The 19030-nt window shown below is 45.1% G+C and overlaps 1 protein-coding gene across 1 annotated transcript; it reads left to right on the top strand.

Annotated features, from left to right (window-relative positions):
* Positions 1-1554: 1554 nt before the first annotated feature.
* sh3bp5b (SH3-domain binding protein 5b (BTK-associated)) lies at positions 1555-19029 on the top strand (the record flags this gene model as incomplete). Its single annotated transcript, XM_062466186.1, has 9 exons — positions 1555-1945; positions 2560-2622; positions 5046-5174; positions 14134-14298; positions 14503-14633; positions 15482-15524; positions 15752-15971; positions 18137-18583; positions 18998-19029. Coding segments are annotated over exons 1-9 (1308 nt in total), but the record flags the coding sequence as incomplete, so codon positions are not given.
* Position 19030: the final 1 nt, after the last annotated feature.

Below are 19030 nucleotides of genomic sequence, written 5' to 3'. Positions count from 1 at the left end.
TCATGAAGTAGACATAAAACAGTCTAAGCTATCCTCAAATCCCTAACTCTCGAGACGAGATGAATATTAACTCTTTTTTTTAAAGATACATTTTTTGGGTGACATTCCTGCCTTTATTATTGATGACAGAGACAGTGTGTTTTTGGAGAGGACAGGAAATGTGGGGAGTGAGAGAGAGAGAGAGAGAGTGAGGGAGAGAGGATGACGCAGTAAAGGGACTGGGAGTCAAACCCAGGTCGCCGCAAGGCCTCAGCCTACATGGTGCGTGCATTAGTCCGGTGACCCACCAAGGCACCCCAAGTTTGACTTCTCAACTCATAGAATGTATACTGAATCCCTCCATAGCAATGATATGGGGTCTGACAGGGTTATAGGCCTAGCATGGGCCTACAATCAAGTTCATTTTCATAACAGTACAGCCAGCTTTGTCGGGGAACAGGGTTGGATGTGCATTGTCGTTGTCGTAAAGTCACAGAGCTTTTCCTGACTTGCTGATGTGCTTCTTCCGTCTGTTGTGTCCTGTCAGCAGTGTGCGTGAGCCCCTGTAACGAGGCGTCCTGTGTCCTTGAGGAACGCAGACACTCTGTCTGGATACGTTATGCAATTTGTCAAACAATCCCCCTCTGTGGCTCTGCCCCCCACTGCCTCTTTTATATTCTCTCTGGTGGGCACATGGAATGAAAACATGGATCAAATCGCTGTGCGTGTGTGTTTAGGTGTGTGTGTGTGTGTAGGAACTGTATCATGTGAGCCCTGCAATGTATGCTGAATCCAAATTTTCCATCACAGACCAGGTAACAACTAATATCCAGGCCATGGTTCACCAAGCCAGATCCCAATTCAGTTGCAAGTGTTTTTGTATTACGGTGACTTGTGTGAATGTGTTTCTGCATTTGTGTGTCTCAACCCATCCCATCCATATCTCTCCATCCTATCAGAACAAGGCCAGAGAAAGCTATTTGTGCTCCCTGCCTGCATGGCACTTTCCTAACCCTTACGCACACCTCATCTCTGGAGGAGATCTCTTTATCTGCGAGGGCTAAGAACAAACTGGGCTCTTGACATTGGCCGACAACGTCTCAAGGACCATGAAACAAGGTGAAAGTACACTGCATCCCATGTCAGTATTAATGAGAATACTTACTTTAACATCTTTCTATATTTTGTAAATGGAATTGGTTATATTTAGACAAATTTCACGTAAAAAATTATCTTGCTGAGTAGTAACCAAGTATATGGAGAAGGACCCATTCAGTGATCCACATAGTAGGCTTGATTAATCTGGAAGAACAGGAATGTGTGTTAACTAGGAACGTCTTTGTGGGATGACAAATAGGTTATCAATTGGTAATGAGGTCAATATTGCAAGATGAATCACTCAAGGTCGATGGGCTTGCATGATAACACCTAGTAAAAATGACACTAGATTTGTCATCTTGTTCTATGAATTGTTCTTTACGTAATTGCAATTGATTGGCTCTATCGAACTGACGTTATTGTTTCGTGAAATGTATAAATAAGTTGCTTTTGCTCCGTTTGCAGTGGGCTGGGTAGAAGAAGGAGGCGTTACTGATTTGACACAATGCTGAAGTCATTTAATCGCCACAGTTCAGCAATCGGCATTGGAGGAGTAAGAGGAGAAGTGAACGCCACATGGATATCTATCAAAACCAAACTAGAAGCCACATTTTTTATTTACTAAATGAGGCATGTCAGTTTAGAATCGTTAACGTTTGATTGATTATCCACGTTTTTTAAATTTGTCCCACGGAGCGTGCGTTCATAGTAGCACTCGTGTTCCAATTACAGCGCGTCTGAGGTCTGCTTTGTTCTCATTTTGACAGCGCTCGCTCTGCAACTGTTCACGATGGATATTTCAGATAAGGAACCCCGATCTGATGAAGAGATAGAATATGAAGAGGAAGAAGTTGACCCCAGAATTCAGGTAAGGATATGATGTTTCGGTTTGGTTCAAATTGAAACGACGCTCAACTGATCAGTCTCTTGTAGGCTAAAACAGCTGAGCAGGTACGCTCACATAGCCCTACAATTTAGATGCCTTCCAGTTTACTTAGTCTATGTAAGCCCATGTGTCTGTTCCCTGATAAGCTATATATTTCGGTAACTGACAGTTTGGTTTTATACAAGTCATTATTTGATTTCATGATATTATTTTGATCTACAAATCTGCTTTGAATTAAAGCATCAATTGCAATTCGAAAAATGCACATAGGCCGGCTATACTTGCTTGAATGGACTGTTTAAGATTCCCCTTGCCATGCAACACCATTGACTTGTTGGCAGAATATCACATGATGTACTTAACTCTATACAGATTTATTTATTTTCTGAAGAAGACGGTCAATGCGTTTTAAAACAGGTATAGTGATTGCCTAAACCGTTGCTCTGCTCCCCCCAAAAAGGCCCGTCTAGAATTTCTGTCAAGTTGAACACATTCCAGATGTCTGACTTCCTTCTCTGTAGATACTGTATAGCGTTCCTTTCTCCTGGCACCGACTCCCTCTCTCTTACTCAGCCTCTTCATGTCTTGGTTCACAGGGGGAACTGGAGAAGCTCAATCAGTCCACAGATGACATCAACAGATGTGAGACAGAACTGGAGGTAGGACTGTTTCCCATGCATGTGCATGCACACACAAACAAACACGCACACATACGCACAAAGTTTGGTTGTCATTGCTTGACCCCTCACCCTATAAACCTGTAGACCCACATCTCCCCTCGAATGTGATCTCACACCTGAGATCACATTTGACAGACACTGACATCCATGAGCGTCAACTTGACGGCAAGCCTTTTTTTTGTATTGCAAGCTAGTCGTTCAGTATATTTTACTAGATTATTTTCTTCAGGCTAGACTTTCTCTTTTCTCTCTCTCGATCTCTCGCTCTCGATCTCTCTCTCTCGCTTGCTCAATGGTTAGTACTATCTCCCAATGCTTTTAACTAGGAAATGTTGACCCCAGTATTAGGATGAGGTTCACATGAAGTTCACAGGAAGTTCAAGTTGTGTAACCATGTACTTGGGTAACCACGATCTTTGGGTACCTGTAAAACACTAGTACGCATTTCCTGAGGTCAGGTACTTGAGGTATAACTTGAGTGAAAGCATTTAGTATATCTTAGCACACCAACACTATGGCTTGCTGCATACTGTTGTCAGTGAGGTGACTTGGTGTTCCGAGGCTAACTTGCTGATAAGGGAAGGTGAGTCATTGTAGCAGCACTGGACCCTGAGGTGTGAGGGACGGATGACGGAGAGAGGAGACAAGAGGAAAAGACACAGGGAAGAGGGCAGGTCAAATTGGGGAGAGAGCGAGGGAACAGAGTGAATAGATAGAGAGGGATGGAACTGGGGAACAGGAGATGTGCAAAGAGGCCAGAGAGAGTGACATTGAGGAGGAAAGGAAGGCGATGTGGGTTAGCATCGTGAGGGATTATTATAGATTAGTGATTTTAAATCTGATGAGGATGAACTGAGGCAGAAACGGAGGCAGGGGGTCCATCGTGACAGAGGGGAAAAATAGGCGAGCAGCAGTTTGAACGCGTTTCTTTGAATGGCATAGACGGACGTGATCCTATCACAACGAAATACAGTCGCCAGCTGCGAATGACCTTTTTATGTGGACAATCCAGAAGATTCGCACAGCTGCCATAGATGTGCACAGTTATCCTTTGTTGCTACATTCACCTCTCATCCTGAGTTTGAAATACAAAATAGGATGGTGCTTGTCTTCTTCACAGTGGACTCTCTAGACACTGGGGAGGCACAGAGAGTTCATGGAGAGGTCGTTTGTCACGCTGTGCAAGCAGATATCTACTGACCACATCTGTTCTTAGAATTCCGTGCCGACAGTTGCGGTAGTACAGAAATCAAATACAGAGGACCAGTTCAGCGTTAAGCACTAATGTTTAGATAAAACAGCACTTGAGGTGCCAGAAGGAACATATTCTTGAAATTTTTCCAGATTAAAAAAGTTTGTTTCAGAACCCCAAAACACAATAATGTAGGGTGTATATTAGCAGGGGCCTTTCAGTCTAGACCAGAAATTCATTAAATATAAAGATTTCAATGTCTAGAATAGTAGTTGACGATGTCCCTTGTAGAAGGTGCATACAGCACATTGGTTACTTTCAGGCAGGATTATTGATTTCCTTACATGCCAGTGAGTTACAGGACAATAAATGTCCCCTGCCAGCTGTAAAATGTGTCCTTCCACGACAGGAACCCTTGTCATCAAACTTGTCGCCATGGTCTCATTCAGAATTGTCTCGCATAAAGAATTGATGGAGCATTAAAATATTCAAGACATCCTCAACTGAATCTGGTTATGTCTGCTTTTCCGAGTTTGTGTTTTCCAAAAGGTTTTTAATTTTTTCTTTACATTGGACGTCATGATGACTGTACAGTGCTGGCTGGAATTGAGAAAAAAATATTCTGTTATAATATTGTGGAATGTTTTGAGTAGATTATTCTTATAATAATGCTAATTTCATTTTTATTATGTTATATGGCTGGATATGTTTTTAGTTTTCTGAGAACATTTAGCCAATGGTTTCTATACACTACCACTTTGATGGAAGAATGAAAACAGTAGCTTGTTGTGTGTCTCGCTAAAGGTCTGTTGATTCTTCCCTTCGGCGAACAGTTGACCTTTAGAGTGCCCTGTTAATTGGCCAGTTTGCCTGTTTGAAGGCTGTCTGGTTGTAACGACTCCTGTTAACTTGATCAAAGGTTAATGTAATCTCAGGACACTGTCTTTTTCATAGGAACTTAAAAGGATTTAACTTTTGAGTTATTTTTGAGTTTCCTGTGGTCGTTTACAAGGGGCGTTCCATCCTCACAAAAATGACGTCTGAAAAGGAGATCTGTTTTGATTCAATTAGAATTTGATTCTGGGTCAACAACTGTTATAACATCCTGTTTGTTGAATCTGACCAAACAGTTGTATCAACATGATACATTGAATACAACTGGCATTGTAACATAGTAACAACGTTTTTTTTTATTTATTATTATCTTAAGGATGCAAGACAGAAGTTCCGCTCGGTGCTGGTGGAAGCGACAGTGAAGCTGGATGAACTTGTCAAGAAGATCGGCAAGGTGGTGGAGGAATCCAAACCCTACTGGGAGGCCAGGAAAGTGGCCAGACAGGTGAGGCACTGTTGGTGTAGAGCGGGTGAGGGGAGGGGACAGCGAGGAGGCATTAGTTAAGGTGGTGCTGGAGAGGTGTTGACTCCAGGTCGGTCTCATGAGAAACGATTCCTCAGTTGTTAGTACCTCAGCCTGTAGTCCACTGTGGGACTGATGCGCTTAATCCACGGTATCAATCATCTCAATAATCTCTCATCTAGCATCATCAACTGTGGTAGAATAACCTAAATCATTGTCGATTCCCTCAGCTATGTCACCATGCCTGGTAAATCTACCTTGATTAGAGAATAGCCTTTCTCTCATTTACCCAATTGCAGGAATTGAAACCCAATAATGAATTACAGCCCCAAACGAGGGCATCAATCAGCTGTAGCCCATTTTAGACAGCTTGAGGGAGATGCGATGTCACTTCCCTATAAAGCAGAGTCGGAGCTATTGTAGGAGTCTGTGCTGTTTCCACCTGCTCGTCTAGATAAGTGCCCATGCAGCTGTAAAGGCTTGTGGGGGAACTGAGCGCGACGTGAACAGGATTTAAAAGGCTGACAATCCTGACGTGCAGTTTGTTTCCCTCTCCATCCTGTGGCTGTGCATCAGGGCATTGTGTTGGCAGACGTTTTTATATTCATTGACAGAACTGACAAAACTTCTGCACTGCAATTTCTTTAACATTTAACTTTTGACTTTGTGTCTTCTGAATGTTCATGTATGTTTACAAAATCTTTCAGTTTAGTTTCTACTCAGTTATATAATACCAATGACATACAGCTCTGTAAAACATTGAGACCACTGCACCTTTTTAAAAAAGTTGAGAAGGACAATTTTGAGTGAGGAACAGAAGGTTAAAATTTAAGTGGCCACTGCAAATATTAACCGTATGTTCCTCACTCAAAATTGTCCTTCTCAACTTTTTTTTAAATGAAAGAAAAAAGTGCAGTGGGTCTCATGGTTATCCAGAGCTGTATATGAATACTTGGTTACAGTTCTTCAGAGAAAAGCTTGGAGGAACCTATGTCAGGCCCTATTCAGGCTTCTTCAGGTTCTTCTGTCTGGCTGGAAGGTTAACCTGTTGGCTCTGTCCATCCCTTGTGGCTCCGTGAGAGTTAAGAGTTAAGTCACACTCCACAGATTAAGAATTGAAATGTGGGAAAAATGGGAGTCAGGTGGCTGAGCTGTTAGGGAATTGGGCTAGTAATCCAAAGGTTGCTGGTTCGATTCCCGGCTGTGCCAAATGACGTTGTGTCCTTGGGCAAGGCACTTCACCCTACTTGCCTCGGGGAGAATGTCCCTGTACTATAAGTCGCTCTGGATAAGAGCGTCTGCTAAATGACAATGTAAATGTAATGTAAATGTGTAACTTCCACTGGTCCGTCTTGCTCTCGTACAGAGACCAGACTGGAAGGGAGCTCATCAAGGACTCCCTGTCTCAGTCAATACTTTTGCAGAAACAAATGGTAGAATATAAAGATAGGACTTAAGTTTAGTTTACAGAACTGAAAAGGATGTATTAATGAACTAGACTAGACGTTGTGTTCCTGTCATCTGTTTTCTTTAACCTAAAAGTCTGTATCTCTGCATCATACTGCAGTGGTGTTCCCCCTCCCCCATCAGACTGTTCTTCTCTGCCGTCTGCCGCCGCCGCCCTCCATCTGTCTTTCAGACGTCTCCAACATGGACGGTCAATCTCGCACGCTTGTCCTCAATGGCAGAGTGCTCAGGAGAACATGCTGAATCAGGAAATATTATAGCTGTGGAAACGTGTTTCAGTCGAGAATATTTAGGACAAATAGTGTAATGTGTCGTTGCAGCTGCTGCAGTGGAGAGACGAAAGGGATAAGCATCCTGCAGACGTCCTCAAACATAGAAATATGTTCTTGTCAAAGAACATAATTCTTAATTTGGATGTGTTTTTCCCAAAGGATGGAATTGGCGGTCTACAGAAAGCATTCCAAATTTCTATAATCAATTTTCCGTCTGTAAGTCATCTCCTGTTTCTTAAAATGACATAAACAAAAGTTTATTTTGATTGAACCATTTCAAATGTAATCAAGAAGATTCCACAGAGCAGGAATCATTTGTTCAAGGGAGACTAAGTCTGGATGGAAACCTCCAGGGAAGAGGCTAGTAGATGTGATGCGCATGCACACACACACACACACACACACACCACAGTCATTATCGATTAGACGGTGCGGTTGGTACCGTTAGATTACAAAGCTGTCGGAGGTGAAACTGATCGGTGCTTTGGACGCAGTGGGGCATTAAATGCCAGACATGTCTCATCGCGGTGGATGAGTTCATCAGCTTTTTGGTTGACTGGAGCCCTTCACCAAACAGCAGCCTCACATCCATTACGCAGCACAAACACATCGACTCGCTGGCTTCTTGTCTTTTCTTCTTTTTTTTTAATCATTCCACAATTCTACCTTTCTCTGTTCTTGTGTTCTTTGTTAGTGATTGTGCATGCCCACAACATCGACCCTGAATCGCTGTTTACCCTGTTTTAAGAGAGAACCCCCTCCCTACCATCTCCCTCGCTCCCGCTCTCTTTCTTCCTCTGTCTTTGTTGTTTTAAAGTGGACAAGCAACTGCATGTTATTTGCCATAGGAGGCGTAAGATAAGCTAACGCAGGGAGTGGGCTGAGGTGGAGAAATGACTAGCCTTGACATGAGCTGGTGGCCATTCAGCTGAGCTGTGTTGCGTAACCCAGCGGTTTGGTCACTGGATTCTCATTGATCAAGGATCATGTGACATTAGAAGTGGTTCATTTGCGAGGCCCCCCGGTGACTCACCGGGTAGCGTGTGGACCACATGGGCTAAGGCCTTACCGCAGCTGCCTGGGTTCAAATCTGACTCGGGCCCTATGCTGCATGTTTTCCTCTCTCTGACTCCCTGCCTTCCTGTCTACCGTGAACTGTCTCTATCTAACAAAGCATGAAAATGCTACAAATCAGGGATCTTTAAAAAAAAATGGTGGGGCCTAAACGTTTCTTGTGGCTTGAGTGCACCACATTTTGAGGCTTCACATGCCGACTCTTGAGGTTCTACATCTGCTTGGTCGTGGCTAGTGTTACACTTTCAAAAGTTGTTTTCCCCTTTTTTCATTCTTGACTTATGAGATATGCATGTGCTCATTCCATTTTCACCTCAGCCGTGCAGAATGTGGGTTGAAGAGAAGTAGGCCACTCCGTTTTCTAGGGAGGGTGTTTTTTTTTTCCCGGTGTGCTCTCTGGGTTCAAGGACCCTCTCTTCAGACTTCATGATACAAGGCGTTTTCTGTATGGCATGTGTTTGATGAAGAAGCCCAATTGGATCACTTTTCACATCAAATGCAAAATCCTTTGATGTGAATGTGTCATGGAGGATGTGTAGCTGTTTGTAACTCTTGCTCTGTTTTGGCACCAGAGCCAAGTAGGAAAACAATATTTTGATACTGGTTTGCCACTAGGTTTTGTCACATAAAAAAAATATATATATCCGGAATAAGGTATGACAAGTCTGTGTGTGTGTATTGAGGTTAGGAGAGGGAGGCAGAACTAATGTGTCATGGCGTCCCTGTAAAAGGGAAGGTTTTTCAGGTTGGGCCATCTGCACCTCCCCCCCATCCCCCTCTATCACGGGCTGTTACCGCCGGTAATCACTGAACAAGCTACTGAGCTCACTGTCAAGGCCACCCCGGCCCCTCAGTCTCATCTAACTGCATTGTGTCTGGAGAGAGAGAGGGAGGAGAGAGAGAGAGGGGGAGGAGAGAGACGGGGAATGGGTGGAGGGGAAGACCTGGCGGCTGAAGAGACTGCGAGAGAGACGGGAAAGAGATGAGGATGTTTGCTCTCTCACAGCAAAAGGAGACAACGGTCTGTCCATCCTTCCAAGAGATTCACTCCGCCTAGGCCATGATGACACCATGAAACCGAACAGATGTGGGGCTTAGTGGATTTCGAGGGGGGTGGGTAGACTTTGAGTTCAAACTGAGCAGTTGAGAAAATCATTCACGCATTTGAGAGGATGATCCTCTAGATTTGGCGGGGATGCGAGGGAGGGATGGCGAGGGAGTGATGTATTGGACAGGTCTCTGGCTCCGAGTCAACAGGCGCTTGGAGCCAAGATGGAGATCCTGTTTCTCTGCATCATTCCTCAGGCGGACCCTGTGACTTGTTACACTGCAGAACAATCAAAGCCTGAAATTGGGGGCACAACCGCATTCTCGCGGAGCGCCAAATCAATACGCTGTTGTGTTTTGGGTTTTCCTCGTCCCAAACTATTGTAATCGTTCTAAATTTCAATGGCCTGACTTTCGCTGTGAGAAGACCTTTGGCGCTCTCCTGCTGTGGATTCATTGGAGCAAATGTCCCCTGTGTATCAGACGATCTCCTTTGCCACCAAGCTAGTCTTGTTTATAGCAGAAAAACTGGTGTGTGCCTAGTCAATTCTGAGGAAACGTTACCAAGGTCAAGAGACCATCTGTGACCTCCATGATCACAGTCTGTCTGCCTCTCCATCCTCCTTTTTCAGTGTCTCTCTCCATCTCTCCCCTGTGGAGGTCTTGGCAGGGATTGCAAAGAGAAAAGGGCCATGAGGCCCTGGTCTAAGGCGGGGATGGATGGATGGATGGAAATGAGGTAGTGGCCATCTGCTGTATCTTTGCTCTTGTCCCTTGTGGTGTAGGTGCATTGCGCATGTACCTTTTTTAGATGTCCAGACTACCGTGTCCTTGTCCATGCTCACACTGGTCAGTCCATGGTTACGTAACTCCCTCTGGTAACACACAACAGGCGCAGCTGGAAGGGCCGTCAGCACTAGAATGACATTGCTTCTATTGTGGATGCACGCCTATTGTTCTGTCCTTCAGTAAAGTGTGTGTGTGTGTGTGTGTGTGTGGTCATCCATGGAGTAAGAATTGTCCTTCAACTCAGTCAGAAACAAAAAGCTACTTATCAACCCTCCCCCTTCCACTGCCCAGAATTCACTGCAGCATTGCAAGCATGGTCATTAAATCCCTGAGGATGGAGGGATGGGTAACCCATGGATGTTGATGGCAAGTGGTGCTTCAGACTGTAGTATTCGATGTGGACTCGAGCACTGACGTAAATCCTAGGTCGAGTGTCCCCACTTGGAATTGGAAGCGTCCTTCAGCAGACTACAAGGCAGTGTAGGAGTTGCTTTTTAAAATTATATGTATCTTAACTGTGTGTGTGTGTGTGTGTGTGCGCACGTGCACATGCACGTTCTCAAGAACTGGGTACTGTATTGAGATTTAAATGTGGCAGGTGTTTTGCTCAGTACCCAAGCACATGCAGTGTCGAGTATGAAGTTGTGTGGATTCGCGGTAAACAAATGGTGTTCGCCATCATGTTGAGCTGGACTAAGACATGGAGCCATGGATCACTCCATTATGGTATCCTCCCGTGTGGCAGGATACTCTCCGGGACCCACCCCGCTTGCCAGATCATAGAAGTATATCATACAGGTGCTGCACTAGTTGAACTGATGATGCATAAATTAGGAGTTGGTTGGTCAAAGGTTAGACCATGTCTAGACTGTTGGCGTCAGCAGTGCTCACACGTGTAAGGAAGGTGGATTCAAGACCAGGCATGTGTGTATTAAGAATCCTGGCTATGGTCTGGAAACGATTTACTTGAGGCAACTCTTAGATTGGTTTAGTGGTGCATTTGATATGGAGGACATCTTGGTTCCAAACCTGACAGCCAGTTTAAGTCCAGCTGAATGATGTCCTAACCAGTACATATAAATACAATTAAAAGGTAGTTAAGGTGTGTGAACAAGTCTGACAAGAACACTCTTTAAACTGCAGAGTTATCATTTGTGGCCTCGTTTTCTAATGGCTGCACATTAGACCTGTATCCAGGTCAGTCTGTATTACATCGGAGCGGAAAGCCAGAAACGATCCTCCTCTTCTGGATTCATGTGTGGTCGAGCGACGTCTTCAGGATCAGTTGTACCCCGGTCTCTGGCTAAATCTAGGGCAGTCACAATTTGTTTGCATGTTACTCAGAGAAGTCTCAGTTAAGGCCAACCAAGCATGACGGGAGACATCGAGATAAGTTTATGCTAAATCGTTGAACTGCAACATAAAAGGCCTTTGCGATTCAATCTTGCTCTTCTCTTCCTTTCAAATAAGATTAATTGCCCGGTTTAATTGAAGGATGGATTTGAATCACCTAATACTCTGAGAACGTGTCTGGGTCTCTTTTGAAAGCCGATACTTTTCCCGTTACGATGATTAGGACTAATGATTATGCTGTGAAGTTGGCGGATGGTGAAATGCTGGTGTTTGAAGTCGGTGCACGTCTTGTTTTCTTTTTAATACTGAAGTCACATTGAAGGCGTGAAGATTTCACAAGGCTTTACATATCGAAGCCCCCCTCTTCTCAAATGCAATTTCCACAGGGGCAAGAAGAAATGTAGGCAAATGGTTATCTGAACATGTGCCTGTTAAGTTAAATGTGCTAGTGGATTCTCTTTTAGAGCTCTACAAAGCATGAACGAGAGCTGTGAATAATGTAGGGGGCTTTGGGAGCGAGAGCTGATTTTCTTATGCACAGAGAGAAACCATTGCCGTATTTAAAGTTCGACTTGACTTATATTTCTGTATATGCGGGGGTGAGCTTGTTTGCATAACATTTGCATAGGCTTCAGATGCTTCTGATGAGAGAAGTTCCTCTGTGATTACTGAAAGTGAGAAATAACTCTGCTCGGTCTCATGATCTTTTAATATAGAAAGCAGCAGAAAATGCAGAAGTGATCCGTCATGGTATATTAACATTGAACAAGTGAACTCTGGTTGGAGTTCCTTACATAGAAGTAGTAGCCTAACTGAATATGGACATGACCAAATCAAACTGGTATGCAGGGGCATTTCTGGCTGCTTCTGATAGTCAATCCTGTGATTTATACCCTCTCCTCAATCAATCACTCCTCCTCATCAATTCAAAATCTATCATAGCCTTGTCATCATTTACCCCTTTTTCTGCACAATTCCATCAAGCTGACAGTCCCATACCCTCTCTTCATATCTAGCCTCTCTATTCCTTTGCTAATGCTGTCACCAGGCTTGGAGGCGCTAGTTTCTGTGAAATGGCCAAGATCTGCTGATATCCCTTTTATGAAACGGTGATCTACTCTCCAGAACATTCCTACCAAATTCAATTAGATGCATGCTTAAGTCAACCCACAAAACCTATTTGGAATATACAGTTGCGGAACCAAACGCAGTATTGTACATGCTCGTGCAGACGTCATTAGTCAAGAGACCGTATCTGTCCCATCTGCGCTTTCCAGATCAGGCGAATAGTCTTTTTTTTTTTATTGTAGAACCAGTTCTAGCAGATTAGATTAGACGTGCCTGCTTACAGAGGGGCTTCACAAACGACCGTGCCATGATAACGTAGACACGTTTGCTCAGCATCTTCTCCAAGCCGTATAAAACATGTAGGGGTTTCTGAGGGAATGATTATGCATGTGCTTACAGAGGGAGAGGGATTGAGATTGGGGACAGAGAGAAGGGCACGTGTCGGTTTGTGCATCTCGTGACAAACGTGACAGCCTGCTTTTTGCGGGGGGGGGGGGGGGGGGGGGGAGAATCAGAGATGAAAAGGTCCTTGATTCCCCCGGAGCATCAAGCTTAGGACTCATATTCACTTTATACTATAGGCTATGTGTATGGATCTCTACAACATGAGTTGAACTCTGTCACATGAATATTCATGTGGGGACTACATGTAATGCGAAGATCAAAAGTTGTTCTAGACAGTGCTGGGTTTGGTTTGTTATCACAAGGCAGATGCTATTCGGTTGGTGCAGAGCTGGCACCTGGAAGGTGGTAGATGACCTAATTAACAATGGTACGGAAATGTTGTCTGAAGGTGAAACGACGTTGGATGGCAGATTTTTAACTATCAGAGACAAATGCCACAGACCTAAAAGGACCTCCATAATCCCACCCCCTCCAAAAAGATTTTTTTTTTTTCTCTCTGACACGTCCAAATATGTTTTTGTGGCACTATGCTTGTTTGCATGGATCTCCAACCACAGATTAAAAAAAATATATAAAAACCTCCCAAAACTTTACTATCACAAAATATGTTGTGATTACATTATTTGTGAAGAAGCAATTTGGTTTTCAGTGGCTTAGTCAGGGTGTTCCTTGCTTTAAGATGTCAACAGTAATGTCCCAATAAAATAGGTAGGCAACCACACACCCACTCATAGTTACACAGCTCAAATCACTGCTTGTGGGGCAAAGCTTTGAGTCAACGGTTTTTGCCACGGAGCAAAAGGAGCTTAGCGCATTAGCGTTAGCTATGGGTCGTTTTCTGTCAGTCTCTCTAACCGACAGCTTAAAGTGCAGAAACGGTAAAGGATTAGCGCTCCGCTGCTTTTCGCATCTCGCACATACAGGAATTTTCTTTTTTAACTTCCTTTCAAGATTTGACCCAGTTGTGTGGAACTTCAAGATACTTTTACATCTGTTTTCTATTTTATATATCAAGGAATATATTTCGTATATTTCATTTTGGATACTTCTGTCAACTTGAGTGTGTGTGAGAGTGCTTCGAAACCTTTCGGATCTGTGGCATCTGCTGTCAGAAGTACCCAAAATTCAGGACAAGAAAGGCTAATTTCTTGTCCTGTGCAGTAAGCACTGTACCTAGCTTTGGACAGCTGGCAGTTGGTGCAGGAGGTCAACCCCCATAGCCAGATAAAGGCCTAGTTATTCGCTTGTTTTGACAGAAAGCTTGGCCGCTGGCAGTGTTTTGGCCTCTTGTGGTCCACGTCTGGCAGACTTAATCCCCCTACCTGTTGCCCAGGTCCAATTTGACCCCCCCCCCCCCCCCCCCGTCACCTGGCTTCCCAGCCCATCTCACAGCATTTCTGACAGTGTCCCTCTCCCCTTTCCCCAGACTCGGCATGTCTGACAGTGTCTCTCTCCCCGTTCCCCAGACTCAGCTGGAGGCCCAGAGGGCCACCCAGGACTTCCAGAGAGCCACGGAGGTGTTGCGGGCAGCCAAGGAGACCATCGCCCTGGCAGAGCAGAGGCTGTTGGAGGAAGACAACAGGCAGTTTGACTCGGCGTGGCAGGAGATGCTCAACCACGCCACCCAGAGGGTGAGGACAACATAGCAGCATGGGGGGCCTGGGGGCGGGGGGGGGGGGGGGGGGTCGTATATCCTGTGTCTGATTTGCATCTTAGATGAGGGGGCCTACGTTATACCTGCGTTTCCATGTTGACCCAAATGCACCCACGCAAAGTGCTGACTCCATAGAGGAACGCTGCACTCGAGCTTGAGGTTTCCGATTGGCCCGTTGCAGGTGATGGACGCGGAGCACACCAAGACGAGGGGTGAGCTGGTGCACAAGGAGACGGCGGCCAAGTACACGGCGGCCATGGGCCGCATGAAACAGCTGGAGAAGAAACTCAAACGCACCATCAGCAAGTCCAAGTGAGTGTCCAGTCTGTGTCGCTGCGTACAAACGGAGCACAAAGTATAAACGGACCACGCTGCCTGGTTTTCGACCACATTGTCATCTCGCATCCCTTGTGGTGCTTCTGACGACTTTAGTGAAACCAGAGCAACCTGCTCCATGGGATATCCGCATTTTATGTCGCCCCGTCAATAAAGTCAGGTGCTTTAAGGGGAAGTTTACTTAAGTGATACCTTCACATGATGTTCCTCTTGTCAGGAACATGGACTATCATTTGTTTTCACTTACAATGCTTTGACCTCGACGGACAAAACACGACGTAACATGAGAATGGGGATAATAATATGCACTGTAGTGCAGTCCTCCACTTCTTGGCATTGACCTTTTGAATCTTTCGATGATTCATGTAATCTCGAGTAGTCCTCTTGAAAATACCTCAGTCCTTGTCAATCTACTGTATGGCTTTGAATGAGCCATTCAACGTATACCCAAGTCCCTCTGTAAGCCCCTGTGCACACGCTAAAGATGTGTGTGAAGGGAGGAGCATTGAAATGTTTCCCAGATGTGGTGAGTGAAAACACATGGTAGCCCATTAGAACAGAATAGGATTGCATCAGTAGTCACACAGAAGACAACTGTGAAGTCATTTGTGCAATGTCAAGTGCAGCTAGCTAGCAAGACTGGCCGTTTCTTGCCTGAGCTCTGGATTGGTGCGTTATTCACAGTTGGCTATTGTAATGCAAACCCCCCTCCTCCCTATCTCACGCAGTTGCCATAGTGATGTCTTGCAGTACAGTGATCCTCAGAGTTGTTTGTTTTCACTCTAATCATTCTCCCTCCCTCCCCCTTCCCTCCCCTCCCACAGGCCGTACTTTGAATTGAAGGCAAAGTACTACCTGCAACTTGAGGTATGTGTGAACGAAGTATGGGTTGCAATTTAGCAAGTTTTTATTGTCATTTTTTGTTTACCTGAAGAGACACTTTGGCTTTTTATAATTTAACTGTTGTGACCCAGGTCAGCTGCCTTTGACTTTGACCAAATGTCCATGTAATGTCAAGTCTGAACCAGATTTAGTGTGCGCGCGCATGCGTACCTGCCCTAACAAGTCCCGCCTCTCTCCTTGCCTTCCTCCAGCACCTGAAGAAGAATGTGGATGACCTGCAGGCCAAGCTGTCGCAGGCCAAATGTGAATACAAGACTGCCCTGAAGAACCTGGAGATGATCTCCGATGAAATCCACCAGCGCCGACGCAGCTCCGCCATGGGGCCGCGAGGCCGCGGCGTGGGCGCCGAGGGCGACAGCGTCTCCGGGGACGACATCACTAACTTCAAGATGGAGTCGGATGGTATCTCCAGTGAGTATAAAGAGAGGATGAGAGTGGCTAAACGCCTACCGGAACCTTCCGGAGAGCTCCTACATAACATGTCAAGCTCAACATCCTTGGTTTTCCCTCATAAAGATCTATTAGGTTAGGTTATTTACCACAACACATTTAGCATCTCCTTTGCTCTACCAAAGAAAACCCCCCACAGTTTGGGCCAGGGATGGACTTGAGACTGGGCATTGGTTAATTTATATTGGCCAAATTACATTTCCACCAATGTAGTGCCGATAACAAATGTCAATTCATCTCAAAATAGAATGCGTTCTAGAGTTGTCTATGCTTAGCTTCTCAATAAGTGCAATGACGTAGGACACCCTTTGATGGGTGTCTCTTTAAAATCAATTATTGTTGTTGTTTGTCTGATGCATGATCTCCAGTGGTATAACACACGCACACACGTTCATCAACACACAGTACAGACCTTCTTGTTGATGCTGTGTTTTTGTAACCCTTCATCAGAATCCCTTGAAAACCTGATTATTTCATTTACTTAAAGGCACATGCATACCTCCGATGGAGGACCTAGGATATATGGGCTACTCGACACACAAATATATTTTGTTTCTACATAGGGACTCATTTTTTATGTTTTCTTTTAAGGGTGGCTTCCAAGAGTCTTAAGACAACGTAAGATAACAACAACCTTATCCCTGGATCTTTTAGGCCAACATGTCAGTATTACGAGTGTGATGGAATTGAGGCCGAGTAGATGTGTGCGTCACAGATCAGAGTTCACTTCCCTGTGCTTGTGAATTATGGGTTATTTTATGTTACCATAGGAACAGTCCGTCAAGCCTTTGGCTGATTCAACGCTGACCCCATTGGCTTAGACAGCAGGCACATTTATTGCTGTTGAGAGTTGACCTACAACAAAATGTGCTGTATTTGCTCATTTGGCTTTTAGGAGTTGCTATAAAGTGTGTTTGCGTGTGCTTGTGCAGAAATGCAATCACTAATACATTTTGACGACCTAGAATACCATTATATAAAACCTCCCATCAAGGTCAATGAACATACCACGGCCATGATTCATAGTTTTTTTTTCTTTCTTACTTTTTCTATGGTATGTGACACTCGTGACATCTACAAGGAAAAGAGATTGAGTTGAAGTGGTTTGTCTAAATACTCCCTTTTCATGTCAGTGTACAGGGTTAATGCGTGCGCTGTTTTACAGTCACTCATTCCCCTCACCTTCTCAACCTCCTTTTCATCTCCCTGCCTTTGTATCCTTCTCTTAGTAGTAAGTAAGTACATTTTATTTATAAAGCACACTCTTACACAGCAAGGCTGACCGAGGTGCCGAACAAAAGCACAAAAAATAATAATAGTAATAATTTAAAAAAAAGACATCATAAAATACATAGTAGAAACAAAATGCAAACAGTCAATAACAGTAAAATAAGTAACATCACAACTCAAGAGGTAGTGCGAAACGCTAGTGCATATAAGTGTGTTTTAAGTTGGGGTTAAAAACAGACAATGAAGGAGCCTGCCTGATAGAAAGGGGAAGTTGATTCCACAGCCTAGGACCAGCAACTGCAAAGGCTCTATCACCTGTACGTTTACAGCGTGACCGGGGAGTGTACGAAAGTAGCTTGACCGCAGACCTCAGTGACCTAATGGGTGCGTGTAATTGTAAGAGTTCCGAGATTTACGAAGGGGCCTGTCCATTAAATGCTTTAAAAACAACCAATAACATTTTAAAATGTATTCTGTACTGGATAGGAAGCCAGTGCAAAGAGGCCAAGACTGGGGTAATGTGGTAAAACTTCCTGGATGGATGATGATGATAAAATTCTGGCAGCAGCATTCTGCACCATCTGAAGACGGGAGAGTGAGGACTCGGGGAGACCATCATAAAGGGAATTACAGTAATCTAAACGTGAGATGATAAAAGCATGAATGACAGTTTCAAGGTCTTTAAAAACAATGCAGATTTAAACTTAGAAATCAGTCGTAACTGTTCTCTTACCGTGTCTTTCTCTCTCTCTCCCTCCCTTTCAAACTTTTCACCTTTCTTCTCCATGCTTTCCCTGCCTTCTTTGAAGGTCTGTACTGTACTCAATAAAGGTGTGTTAAATTAAACATGCATTTTGTCTCTGTCTCTCTTTCTCTTTGTCCCCCTCCCTCTGCAGTGACCTCAGAGTCCTTCGAGGATGAGACGTGTAGCAGCGCCATGTCAGAGGAAGACTCCGAGACCCGGTCCACTTGCAGCTTAGGCTCCTCCCCCAGCACCCCCCAGGACCTGCTCTCGCCCTGCCCCTTCGCCAGCTCCTCCTCCTCGCCCGCCTCCTCCCCCAGCACCCCCCAGGACCTGCTCTCGCCCTGCCCCTTCGCCAGCTCCTCCTCCTCGCCCGCCTCCTCCCCCAGCACCCCCCAGGACCTGCTCTCGCCCTGCCCCTTCGCCAGCTCCTCCTCCTCCTCCTCCTCTACGTCCTCCTCCCCTGCTCCGTCCTCGCGCCCCTGCAGCCTGGACCTGACCAGCCCCGTGTCGCTCTCCGACTTCGGCCTCATCTCGCCAGTGCTGGGACCTCGTAGCGAGTGCAGTGGGGCATCTTCACCCGAGTGTGACATGGAAAGAGGTGTGTGTGTGTGTTTGAAACAGAGCCTAGAGAGCATAAAGAGGTGGATTGTGTGTGTGTGTGTGTGTGCGTGTGTGTATTCACTGAGACGTATGGTCCAGGGTTACCTACCTGACACACACCCACACCAGAGGAGAGGCTTGTTCATCAAACTGACAGCCAGCTAAGCACTTACCTAAGAGCAGGTGTAGGGACACGAGATGGCCATGCCTCTGGAGAACACATCCACATCTCAGCTGGGTCTCGGAGCCTTTGGAAACGGGCCACCATAATTCAGCCAGACACGGAATAGGGAGGAAAAGAGGAAATTGTGTGTGCGTGTGTATTTCAACCAAATGTGTGTGTGTGTGTGTGTGTATAGTAATTTATTTTCTTTGATGGATACCTTGCTCATCCTGAATTCCTCTGGTCCAGGTGATAGAGCTGAAGGGGCGGAGGGAGAGCTCG

The sequence above is a fragment of the Osmerus eperlanus genome, chromosome 7 (assembly GCF_963692335.1).
Source record: "Osmerus eperlanus chromosome 7, fOsmEpe2.1, whole genome shotgun sequence".
NCBI classification, from domain to species: Eukaryota; Metazoa; Chordata; class Actinopteri; order Osmeriformes; family Osmeridae; genus Osmerus; species Osmerus eperlanus.
The sequence above is the reverse complement of the archived record's forward strand: the minus strand, read 5'-3'. Positions and strand labels throughout refer to the sequence as shown.